The sequence below is a fragment of the Pinus tabuliformis genome, chromosome J, assembly GCF_031772625.1.
Source record: "Pinus tabuliformis cultivar Carrire ecotype Pingquan chromosome J, CPIR1, whole genome shotgun sequence".
NCBI lineage: Eukaryota > Viridiplantae > Streptophyta > Pinopsida > Pinales > Pinaceae > Pinus > Pinus tabuliformis.
Genome location: NC_142295.1, coordinates 884,591,630 through 884,605,649, shown reverse-complemented (window position 1 = coordinate 884,605,649; position 14,020 = coordinate 884,591,630). Strand labels below are relative to the sequence as shown.

At 31.0% G+C, this 14,020-nt stretch overlaps 1 protein-coding gene across 1 annotated transcript; it reads left to right on the top strand.

The window, feature by feature from the left end:
• The first annotated feature begins 4,309 nt into the window (after window positions 1–4,309).
• LOC149229503 (uncharacterized) lies at window positions 4,310–5,155 on the top strand. The gene has a single exon (XM_089375859.1). The coding sequence runs from the start codon at window positions 4,446–4,448 to the stop codon at window positions 4,947–4,949; it is 504 nt and encodes a 167-aa protein (XP_089231985.1). The 5' UTR covers window positions 4,310–4,445; the 3' UTR covers window positions 4,950–5,155.
• Window positions 5,156–14,020: the final 8,865 nt, after the last annotated feature.

Here is a 14,020-nt window from a genome sequence, read left to right as displayed (position 1 = left end):
CAACTTCCCTTTTTGGTCCTTCTTTAGTATCAGTCATGAACTGATAGTCTCATTGTCCCTCCAATTGCAACTTGGCAAAACAGTGGTTTTATCTGTATCGACAGTAATTCTCAAAGAATTATGCCAACACAATATCGGAGGTCTTATAAGAAGGGTTAAAACCCCAACACTATCGACGATCGCTTTACAAATGGAGGACTTACACAATATAATCTATCGGGTAGTAATTCTAAAGAATTACTTTAACACACACACAGTCGCGCTTTTATATTTCCCCTCTTCCTTATATCGGCGATCGCTATCCCTTTGGTATATCGGCAGATTATATGGAGCAATGCTCAATATGCTACGGACCCGATGTCCTTATTCTATTGTCTCTATATTGAATTCGGGTCTGATATGTATCGCGATCGCTAAGCAAAGCTTCCGAACCCGATATTTTATATGCAGTCTTTAATAATTTCGCTGGGTCTAGTTATCAGCGGTCGCAACAATTGAAAGCCCTTCCACCTCCGAAATGACGGACCCAACGAACCCTTTCTGAGCCGTTCTATAGGAATTTCGGGTCCGGCCTTTTCAGCGATTTTCGTCAGCGGTTGTTAACACAATGGACCTTACGGACATGCTGAAACCATTAACTATGATATATTATATTTCGGCCGCAGATTTTGGAGCTCGCCAACTTAACTATGCCGAGGGTTCCTTTCGGACCCGAAAAGATTATAAACCAAACTCTATAACAAATCGGCTCCGGGATATCGGAGTTTTCGCAATGTTAAGGCCTCTCCTTCCGATGCGATCTTTGGTTCGGACCCGATGGGTTATGAACCAATATAAATAGTTTTAACATCCGCTACAGTGCCGCTTAATGTATGAATCTTTAAATTAAACTGAAATATTTGCGAAACTTATAAAATGTAATTAAGGGCCTACGGGCACACAAAGAAAAGGAAAACGACCAAATGCCAGTTTACACATCAGGTGTATCAAGCGGAAACAGTAAAAAAATTTCACACTATCAATACACAAAGTGATAAATTATGCATACATATTACCAGAACCCATTGGATTAAGAATGCTGAGAGAAAAGTTTCAATAATAATGCTTGGCACTCGCCCCTCTCTTCTCTCCCCCTTGACAGCTTCGCTGCCTCTTTATTTATAACTAAGGATAGGCCTTCTCGCTCCTTATCCGATACAAAGAAAAGCATGCTTTATAGAGTGATTTAAAGCTTGAAAAGCTTTGTTACAGCTGAGCATAAATAGCATGTTTTATTGCTAGATTCTATTCTATCTTTTAACTAAAAAAACATAGAAATTGTAGGCTAAAGGACCCCACTCCCTTGCCTGTAGATTTTTTTTGGATTTTTTGAATAATTTGGAATATTTTTCCCCTCTAAGTCACATGCTCCTGCATCATGTTTTTAGAGAATTATGTAATTTTATAGAAAACATTATTTTAGTTATATGAATTTGGTGATATATAAAGACAAGTTTTCTATTGATTCATAAATTTAATTAAATTTTCAACCGATGTTGATTCATATTTAGACAAAACTCTTAAAACTATTATTACACCATATAAAGAGTTTGGAATATAGAAAAATTATATTTATCATGAAATTTATATCAAACTATTGTCACATTTACGATTAGGAAGAGGATATCTTTGTTACAATATTAACTTAAATGTCTCTAGATTAAATCACTACTTGCATAATGCAACTTAACATCAATAAAATTATATATATGTTCATTTAGTTATCTTGCAATACAATTTTATGAATGGTATTAATATTGTTTAGCACTATCATCATGCAAAACATAAAATTGCATTATCTAATGTGTACATATAGCACTCAGATACTAAAGCTATGTGAAGAATATGACTAGTTCAAGAATCACATTATTCTATAATAGCTATGGTAAAAATATTGTAATGAGATTCAGTGATAGGAGGAGGAGAATCTATAATGGTTCTTTCTTGACATGTGTATTATTGTCACTACCACCAAACTATTCCAAACATGATGATGATGGTGGGTGGAACGACTTGATTCTCAACAGTTATGGCATTATTTTCTATGTTCTTGCAATGGATAACTAATTACCATTTTTGGGTTTTCCAATCGTTTTGAGAAAATTGGATTTATACAATATTTAGAGGAATAAAGAAAACTCAAGATGCCATTTATTAAGACACACTTGTATTTCTTTGTTATTTCCATTTGGTAATTTTATCTTCTAATTTTGATTATGGATTAGGTGTTGTGGATTCAAAATGTGGAAAAATATATTTGAACATATGAATATAAAAATATATACAAACATATATTTAATATTTCCATACTTGACCACTACGATACCATCTTCTTACTTTCTTGACCATTACGATACCATATTCAAAAGATGGCTTCACCCACCTACCTTAATTTCCATTTCTATCATATTACCATCATAAAATTTAATATTTCCATTAACTAGTAGAAAACATTACCTATTATGATTTATAAGAGCCCTTGAAAAATATCAATTATTTTCCTATTAATAAATTCAGCTTAGAACCTACGTGGAATCATTTTGCAATATACACAAATATTCTTCCAAATCCCTTAGATTTCATTGTCTCATTTTCACAATTAAACATATTCATCAAATCCCATTAGATTTTGTCACTCTCCTATGCAACAAACTACAATTTTTGCAATCCCTTAATTCGTTTAAATGATGAATATTTTAGTTTAGCTTCAAGTAAATTAGGAGTTTCATTGTACATTTCATTATATTCTTCCTTTTATATACTCTTCCTTCCACCCATACACCCATTCTTCTCTTCTTTTCTACAAGAAGTTAAATTTTGTATTAATTGTGGTTAGGAGGTTCTTGTTAGGGTGTGACAATTGTCTAATGACCTATGTGTCCTTGGTTGTCCACCTTCCAAACAAGACATCAATATTTAATGAAAGAGAGCTAGACATGGATATGGATATGCTATATCGAATCATATTATAATTAGAATGGATATTACAGATCTTTTAATATGATGATTAAATCATGTAAATACTTGAATATATCACAAAAAAGATAAAAAGTTAAATAATAGGGGATTGTATTACCTAAATTTATAAATCGATAAAAAGTTACCATGTTTACATCTCATATGTTTTACTATCATATCCTATTATGATAACTTATCTATTATATTAGGAGAACATGTTTGTGTTATATTGTACCTAATATATGTATTATAATATATAGTAATCTACTTTATCTATTTCAATGTATTGTATTTTATCTAAAATTTATCATACACACTACACAATTTAATGAATTTTTTCTTACTCTATTTTTTGAATTTGGTTTGAACATATATACCCATTTTACTTATTTATATTTTGGTTTATGTCTCGAAGTCCTTTCCCATTGTACATGGAATAAAAACTTAAGATCAATATTTGAAATGGATATCCAAATAATTGGTTTCATGAAAACTTCTATTTTTTTAGAAAATGAAGGCATTCCTTCCACATTTCCAAATAATTCGTTTCATGAAAACTTCTAGTTTTTTCAAAAAATGAAGGCATTCCTTCCACATTTTCAACATGTAGGTTGAAAAAGCATGAGATGAGAAAATTTCCTCAATGAAAAAGAAGATATGATTGAATTTATGTTAATTGGTATTTTATTTGTCAATAATCTAGTTTCTCCTTAGAATAAATTATGTTACATTTTCTATTTTATAAAGTGTTATTACAATTCAACCAGTTACTATAATTCATCATCAAGACATAGGTGAATAGTTGAACTAAACAATTAATATATAGTAAAGAATCCCAACACTCAAAATATTTTGTTAATTAATTTATTCAATTGTCTATTATTTAATTATAAAAAATAATTAATAGTTAACTTCACAATCACATTATTTTTATTAAAATATTTCATGATATCTCTATAAAGAAGAAATAAAAAAATAAAAATTAAAGAAGAAATAAATAAATAAAAATTGAAATCAATAAATAAACAAAAGTCAAAATATATAAAAAGTGCCATACTTATTTAACAATTTTATTTTTTTTCAAAAAGAAATTTAGACAGAAATGTTAAAGTCATAAAAAAAAAAGTGAATAATGATGATAATAAATATAACAAAAATTGTATTCACACGCGAAGAGAAATATGGGACGGTGAAGAAAGCCGAAAAAGAAAGGGAAACCGAGACACATACACGTGAAACGCCAGCCATGGCTGGCCTCTCTCCCAATAAAAACCGACACCCTCTGTCTCAGCCTTCATATTTTCATTCACTTCATTTCCTTGAAGTGACTCACAAATCTAATTCGCTCGGAAATTGTTGTAACAGCAGAGTCATATACTTTAGATTTGATCAGAAAGAATTCTTCCTGCAAAATCTCGTTGTACAGAAATCAACCAGAGTTTTCATCAATGGGTAATTGTGCGGCATCTCACGGATCCGGAAAGCTCTCTGCAGATTTCATCGGCGGTGAGGAAATTATAATGGTGATGAGAACCGACGGAAAGATAATGGAATACACGCCTCCCCTTGTCGTCAGAGATGTCATGGCGGCGTTCCCACAGCATTCGGTCGTTCATTCCGAGGATGCACACTGCCGCTCTCTTTCACCGGACCAGAAGTTGGTTCCGGGACAGCTTTATCGGCTGCTAATTCTTCCTGATTCGCCTTCTCTCTCCAAAGACGCCGCTTTACCAGAGGGCAAAAGCATCGATAATGGCAGAATGGAGGGCAGAACTAGCAGTGAAAGGCGTGCGAGTACTCGAACTCCTCCTTCAGTTGAGTGTGTGGAGAATGGCAGTGGTATTATTAGGGTTAAGATGGTAATGTCCAAACGAGAAGATTATGTTGCCAGGAGAAGATGCGGGAACGATGGATGGAGACCGTCGTTAGAGAGCATTGTGGAGGTGAATTAAGTAAGGCTGCGTCTTAATTCCGTCAGCAAGTTACAGTTGCAGGGGCTCTCAGATACTCGTTATCATGATGGTGGTTACAGTAACCCAATTCATGTGTTATATATTTTATGTATATACGTTTGAGAAATTCGATAGTACGTTAAATAGAGGTTGGATGATAGGAGGCTATGGTTGAATTCAGAGCTTTTTCATGTATGTCTTTCCCTTCTTTGCAATGGAATAATTATGGTTTCGTTGAGACTGTTATGTTTTTTACGCTTTTTCGATGGCTTTGTCCTTCATACAATATACCATGACTTTTCATTTTACAAAGTTGTCTCATCCGCGAATGTGAATTCAGGTTCGAGAGTTTTCGAAAAATAATTAATCGGATTTGATGGCTTAAAGTCGGAGGCCTAAAATGTATAGTCAATAGCCTTGCATGTGCTACAACTATAGGAAAATATAAAACCATTTTAGAAATTTAATATTCATTTTGGACTATGGCCTAGGAATCTTTCAGAGGTGATTCGAGACTGTGGCTCAGGAATATCGATAATGACACTGGTATTAAAAATCGCCTCTTACATGATAACAAGAAGCGAAATTAGAATCAAATTGAATTTAAATATTTTTATTTAAAAATTAAATTAAAATTAATAAATTTAAATGCTATAATTAAATAAATGTAGATATTAGGATGTGTTATTAAATTATTTTTTATGTAAAAGTTATGGTTCTAAATTTTATGGGCAAAAACATAACTATGTTAAGGGTTGGTGTGGCTGGCCTAAAGAAGGTGTTATCCCAAAATGATTTTGATAGCTTAAATTAAATATCCCTACGTTTTTAATATAAATAATAATTATTCACAATAATTAACTATAATTATTAATAATATTATAAATGTAAATTGAAAATTAAAATACTATAATATATTAACTATTTAAAAAATCAAAATCTCAATAATATATAAGTTTAATAATGTCTATGGAATAATTTAAATGATAATCCTTTTTGATATGAAATATTATATTTTTATTAAAATATCCATGGAATAATTTAAATGATAATCCCTTTTGATATGAAATATTATATTTTAATAATGTCTATGGAATAATTTAAATGATAATCCCTTTTGATATGAAATATTATGTAAGGGATGAAATCATCCATCCATCATATATATATTTATTCAATACTAATATTTTTATATTTCAAAATATAATGAAATAAATTTTAAATAAAGAAGAAAGTATTTTCCAAGAAATCTATGGGTATATATCTATATCTATATATATGTCTATATATTTATAATACTTTTATATTTTAAAATATAATAAAATACTTTTTAAACAAATAGTTACATATTTTTTAAATATAAATGATATCATTTGTTCCATAATATATAATTTTCCAAAAATTGGGTCTAGAAGGTTATTCTACAGCCCAGTATGATGTGTAGTGTAAAAAGGCTCATTCTATAATGTGTAGTGTAAAAATATTTGTTCCTTATGAAAATTGAAATTTTACTATATCAACCAAAATAAATTAATTAATTAAAATCTAAATAAAATAAAATTAAATAATTTTACAAAACATTTAAATAATGTCGCACTTAAAAAAATAAACATTTGAAATAAATCCATAATAATCTTTAAATACTATTTTTAAAAAAATTCACCATTATCACTAGCCGACTACATAGTACAATAAATGAATAATCAAAATCCAGGCACACGGACAAACTAAAACTATTTGAATACTTGGTAACATATTTCTCCAATTAAAATTCCGACGTGGAGGTACTCCGTGATGGTACATATTAACGTTTTGGTTTCTCTCTTTTTTTATGTAAGGCGGGATGCCTTAAAGAAAGGAAAAAAGCCGTGAAATTTCATCTAAAATAAAATTTGATATTTGAGTAGAAATCAAGATTCTAAAAGTGAGTGTCTTATCATAATTTCAAAACAAAATTGATTGAAATAAAACTTTACAATATCCAATGGTTTTTCTCGATTCGGAGTCAAGCGTATTTACGCTCTTTCACCCACCATCTCGATCTCGAGCGATTCATTGTATGAAAACAATTATTTGCATCAATTTGATTCAACATAATTGTGATTTTCAACATATACATAATGAGTGGGTGCATCAATTATCCTACGAAAGTCACTTGTGCTGTAAAGTTGAACTTAAGTAGTCCCTTCATGGATTCATGTCTCGGTAAAAATTCAACTTACTACCCAAGAAATAGATCACAAGAATTGTCAATGTGTACAAACCCATCCATGATAATAGTGTATGGGACTCGACGTGTGGTCATTTCATTTGCCATCAAGTTGCTGAGTCTCTCGTAGAAGTGTGCCCCAAGGTTTCTATCTAGCTCCTTTATGCATACTTCAAGTGTGTAAAGTGTTTAAGTTGTAGGTGAAGGTTTCAAATCTGCTTCTTTTTCAATGATTGCAATTTTGTTTTTGTCTGGTTAGAGTTTTTAAGTACAGGTGTCTAAATTCAGCGATATAATTTTAAGCAAAATTGTGATTTTTTGGTTTTTTAAAATACATTTTTGAATATGTAAATGGGTTGAGTGCCCTAAAAAGTATGAAACATTAAATTTTACACATTAAAAAACTTAATCTCAAGTTCTTAAAAATCTCTATGGGATTTTGATTAAAATTAACCCAAAAAAAAGGCTATAAGAAACTTCATTTTGTTAGACTACACCATTTTTTAAAGCAAGCTTGTGACTAGCCCTTTTCACCTAAATCCAACCATACAATTTTAAGCAAGCTTGTGATTTTTTGTTGTTTAACCCATAGACAAACAATCATTTTCACCTAAAGTCAACCATAAAATTTTAAGCAAGCTTGTGATTTCTTGTTGTTTAAAATACATTTTTGAATGCATAAATGGATACCAAAAACTTGGAGGCACTCATTTTACAGATTAAACAATTTAAATTCAAGTTCTTAAAAATCTCTATGGGATTTTGATTAAAATTAACAAGAAAAGAATTCTATGAAAAATGTCATTTCATCTATAAGTTGGAAAATACCATTTCATCTATAAGTTAGACAAAGCCATTTTTTTGTGGTGTTAGAGTTTCAATAGAAGAGATTTGGAACCAGTATGCTTATCTAGCCTTCTTAACCACTGCATTATAGTATTATCTTTTACCTATGGTTAGAAACTTCCATTACTCTTATAAATTAGGCGGATGTACAACATACTTTCTCAAGCAATGAAATGATTTACATTTAGTTTTATCTCTTTCATGTAGAAGGTTGTTATTTCGATGTCTTTATAATCTTACATAGTATCAAAGCTTCTGGTGTTAGAGTTTCAAGCATGGTTACCAAATTCGGAAAATTACGAGATTTCGCCAATTTCGTTCGAATGCATCACAATTACTTTTTAAAATTTTGAAATTTCGTTATGTAAACAATTAGCGAAATTGGGATTGGAGAAATTGGGAATTGATGAAATTTGCACTGGAGAAATTGGGAATTGGCGAAATTGGGATTGGAGAAATTGGGATTTTTCAAATTGAAATTTTTGAATTTTTGTTGTTGTTTAAAATAGATTTTTGAACACATAAATGGTTTCAATGCCCTAAAAAACACATGAGACACTAAAATTTCTCTATTGACTAGCATCAAAGAAGGTACTTTATCAGCATGCCTCTATTGACGAGTATGTTGTTCAATTCAGGGCATTGTTGTTCCCATTAAAAGCATATGGAAAGGAGAAAAATGAAACTGAATGTATTTTTTTTTTCTTGCCAAAACTAATGAGTCATTTTCAAGTTTCCACATCTACCTTTTATGAAACAAGGGATGCCATTGGTGACTCATTAAAAATTCCCAACTTTGAAACATCTTTTGATCATTTCATATGAAAACAATGTAAGTTGAAGTGGCTACGTTTTCTCTCTACTTCATGAAATAGGGCATTGGTGGCTCATAAATCTAAAGGTCAAAATAATGCCAAATCTTAATAAAAGAAATATTTGGCTCAAAATCCATGAGACTCCCTCTAAGCCTAGTGATTGTAATACTAAGCATCCACCTCCAGCTTCCACAAACAAAATATCCTCCTCCAAGAAAAAGAAGAAACAAGAATAAGAAGACAAAAAATGATGAAAATTGTACATTTTGTGGAAAGCCTAGGCATATAGAAGCAAAGTGTTGGAAAATGTTGGATGTCTTAGATGATGCCATGAACAAGCACAATATCTCAATAGGAAAAGTACACCCTTTATCATCTCAAGACAGAGATATATCTAGAAATCATTAGATCAGGGAAAATTTTAACCACCCTAAATTTATATGTATAATAAATGGGCTAATCCCCATGATACATAGGAAAAATGGGAGGCAATTTTATCAATAATATAACATGTATATATAATTTTTTTGGCAAATCTCTCACCAGATTATATTATCTTGTACAATGAAGGAGAATATTTCACTGAATTATAAAATCTTGTAAGATCTTGGCAAATCTTTTACTGAATAATAAAACACTATGAAGTCTTGGCGAATGTTTTGTTAAAGTATGAAACCATATATGATAATGATAAAACATATTCATTAAATTGTAATATACTAACATACATGTTTGGAAAAAAGAAACATAACCTTCTCTTCCTACAAACAATGTTCCAAGTTTCACTGGTCGTGTTTGTCAAGGTTCTTACAATACACTCTTTCATATCCTTCTATTAGTTTTGATAATACTCCACAAAAAAGTTCTTGTAGGTGTTGATATTGATAATGAGTTCTATCAAGGTAGGAGAGATTAATCTTTTCTCTACAACTTTTGTCAAGCTACCACTTTTTTCAAGTTATCAAATTTCTTTCTTATTCCATAGACTCCAACTGTGAGATAAAAAAAAAAAAAACACATCAAGTTTGTTTACCCTAGCACATCAACAAGTAGCTAGCCCCAACTATATTATATAACAAAGTATTAGGTATCCCAAACGCTTGAAGGGGATCTAATTGAAAGAAGTGACCATTGTAAGAATCCTTCCAATCAATATATGAATATATAAATGTAGATTTATTATTATTTTAATTGGAAATCTTCAATTAAATAACAAAAATTAATTACGTCTCTCCCAATCTAAATTGCCTATTAGCATAATTCACTACCCTCATAGGTCTCGCATTTTTTAGCAACATTGTAACATGTAGATTAATTTCCTTTTTGGTGAACAATCTCCACCTTTTAGGAAACTATGGTGCAATGGCTCCAACCCCTACAGATCATTAGGACAAACTAAGAATAGCACAGAAGATGAAAGGTTGTACAAACCAGCTTATTTTTCAAACAACTAATCCAACATCAATACCTAATATTTTTCATGAAGATATCATATTAAGAATGTTTGAAAAATGGTGAGAAATATTTTGCGAGGGTAATGCAGAAAGAGTGATAAGGTTTCATCGTTTTGAATTTTTTTGTTAAAGGAGATATTGGTATTTTTTACTAAATTTTGTGACGTGACAAAATGTAGCTTTAACCATTCACCTTAAGATGTTTTTACAATATAATTTCCTAATTCTATTTAATATCTTCATTATCATAAAAGCCAACCTATATCCATCTTAACTCCACATCTACCACTCTTAGGGGGATGAAATCTATTTATCCCTCTAAGCACTTGGTAGACCCAGAATTAAGATGGATCTAACATGATAGAATTTCCCCTTTAAATAGTCTATACTCACATGAATACCATGGTATTACCATGGGTCAATACCATGGGTTATCTTAAAAATTACTATTATTAATTTATAAAAATTAATGAAATTAATAATTGATTCTTATTTTATTTTTTATTTTAACCAAGTTAAAATGTTTAACATACATTAAATTACAACATCCATTTTTACTCTTGATCCAGCAAGCCCCGAGAGGGATCAAATATTTTTTCACTCTATGCTAGTTTGCATATTACAATATTTGATCCCTCTCGGGGCTTAGTAGATCCAGAGTAAAGATGGATCTATGCTGGTTTAATTCCCCCATTTAAATAGGCTACATTCCACGTGAGTACCATGGCTCAATACCATGTTCCATTTTTATTTTTATTAATACTAATATTAGGGTTAATAATGTTTTTTTGCATGGTATTAATAATAATCTAGCCCATGGTATTTGGCACATAGGTTTCACCTAAATATAATGCATTTTTTGAGTGTTTGTAAATATAAGGTGACTTATGGAGTAAATATAAAAAAATGTTTTATTTGTTTACCATACCTCTCATTTATTTATATTTTTATTAATTTACCACACCTCTTTTACAAATATTGTATTTGGCCCATAGGATTCACTTAAATAAAACCTCTTTTTTGACCCTTCATAAATAGAAAGAGGGTTATGGACTAAATATAAAAAGAAGTTTTATTTATTTACCATACGTCTAGTTTATTTATATTTTTATTTATTTACCATACTTTTGAGTAAGTATAAAAAGAGGTTTTATTTATTTACCATACCTCCACTTTATTTATATTTTTATTCGTTTACACCCTTGCATGTATATAAGGTGACTTATGGAGTAAATATAAAAAATGTTTTATTTATTTACCATTCCTCTCATTTATTTATAGTTTTATTACTTTACCATACCTCTTTTATAAATATGGTATTTGGCCAATAGGATTCACTTAAATAAAACCTATTCTTGAAAATTAGGGTGAATGGAAGGTTGTAACTCCTAATTTCACGGGCTAAATTTACCTTTTTTACCCTCTCCCTTAAAATAAGGTGGGCTATTTGAGGCAATTTGTAAAAATGTACTATGATACAAAATATTCGCCCACTAAAAATTTAAAACCCCTTAATTTCACCAAAGGGCGAACATTCGCCCCTAAAATTTTCCATGCATTAGATACGTGATTTAGAGGCACCACTTCGTATGACTCCTTGTTAAGATATGTGCAAATTTATTGCCCATCTATCAGATATGTCATTCTAGTGACTTGAAAATAGTGGAGTTTTCTCCTAATCAAGTACTTATTAGAGAACTACACAATCCAATAATTGTTTTTGCTATTGGAAATGTTGGCCATGCCTTCGGAATATATAAGTCACTCTGCTTTCATCCTTCCTTAGATTCTTCCTTTATAGCTCATGTTGATTACTTGAGTAGGGTTTGGCTTGAAATATTTGGCCATCTAAATTGCATATATTTGCAGCAAATGTTCAATCAAAGTTTGGTTTCATTTCTTCCAAAAGTTTCTTGTATTCATGGGGTACATTCAATTTGTGCTCTTAGAAAATAATGCCAAGATCCCTTTCCTAAAGGGAAAGCCTTAAGGGTGAAAACACATTTTGAGTTGGAAGATAGTGATTTAATGACTTTTTCAACTCTTCCTTTTTCAAGGGACAAATATGCACTAATATTTTTTGATGATTTCTCATAATACTATGGGGTGTACTTCATCAAGTACAAGAGTGAAGTCTTTGCAACACTAATACCTTTAAATCTATTATTCATAAACAATCTTCATGCTCCATCAAGAACTTACACACTCATAATGCGGAGGAATATGTCAATAAGACATTTCAAAATTTTTGTAGAGACATGGCATTCTTCATCAACACTCTAGTCCATAAACTCCTCAAAATAATGGTGTTTTTGAAAGGAATAATCAAACACTCAAAGAGATGGTTAATTACATGATTCAATCCAAGAACTTGGCACCTATCTTATGGCCCAAAGCAGTTAGTTATTCCAATTATATTCAAAATAGGATACCTTATAAGGTAGTTCATAATATGATTCTAGTGGAATCCTGGACACATGAGAAGCCTAATGTCAAGCTCCTTTTGGTGTATTTGTAAGTCCTACATGGGCGTTAATTCTAAATAAAAACTACAAAGTCATGGAAAAGAAGAGTGAACAATTGATATTTTTTGGTTACTTTCAGGACATGAAATCTTATCAGCTCATTGATCCTACCTTGAAGGAAGTTTTGTTCTTAAGAGATGCTCATTTTAATGAGAACAATACTCTAGGATCCTCTTCCCCTGCTTCTTCATGATTAATTATTGATAATTGTTATAATCAATGTGATGATTTTGTAGATATAACATAAGAAGAAAATTCTACTAAGGGTGCTCACGAAGAAGGAAACATACCATCAACACCATCAGAACTTGAGAAATTAAATTAGGAGTAGCTTGTTATAGATTAACCCTTGATGAGGAGCCTTCTCAAGAGAGAGAGTCCTAATAGATTTGGCTAGTATGCAATTGATTTTAGTTATCAAGCCTCAAATCAACCCTAGTCAAAAGAATCTCTCTTTTGGGTAATGTTATTTGTGAATATCCCCAACAGTTTTATGATGGTATTGGAATACTTCAATGGGAAGATTCCATCACAAATTCGTATTCTTCTTTGATAAAGAATTATATTTGGAATCTTGTTCCTTTTCCCAAGGGATATAAGTTGGTCCATTGCAAGTGGGTCTATAGAACTAAATATGCTGTAGATGGATCTCTTAACAATTATAAGACACATCTTATAGCCACCAGATTTTCAAAACTTGGAGGAAATGACTATTTCAAGACCTTACGCATGTTTTGAACATGGATTCTATACACCATGTGTTTTTTCTAGATAACCCATATGGTTGGTTAGTTTACCTAATGGATGTAAGGAGTTCCTTTCTGCATGGAAATCTACATGCAGAGATGTACATGGAGTAGCCCCTTGGTTTTGTGTAGGATCCTTCCCTTGATTACGGGCTCCAAGGTTCATTATATTGCCTTAAATAGGCTCCTAGAGCTTTGTATGAGAAGATGGACAATTTTCTTCTTACTTGGCTCAATAGTTGTCATTCTAATCCCATATTTTACATTTAGAGATAGGGATTTGAATTATTGATTCTAGTTTTGTATGTGGATAACTTGATTCTTAAAGGGAGATCTTCATCTATGATTTAGAATCTTAAGGAAGCACTAGTGGGATAGTTTTCTATGGCATATAATAGCCTTCTAATTTTTTCTTCTTGGATTGCATGTTCACTAGTCTTCAAAAGGGACTGTCATCTTCCAGAAAAACTATGCAC

Bases quoted from the DNA above. Each gene is read 5' to 3' on its own strand.
- LOC149229503 (XM_089375859.1), top strand. From the start codon at position 4,446: ATGGGTAATTGTGCGGCATCTCACGGATCCGGAAAGCTCTCTGCAGAT.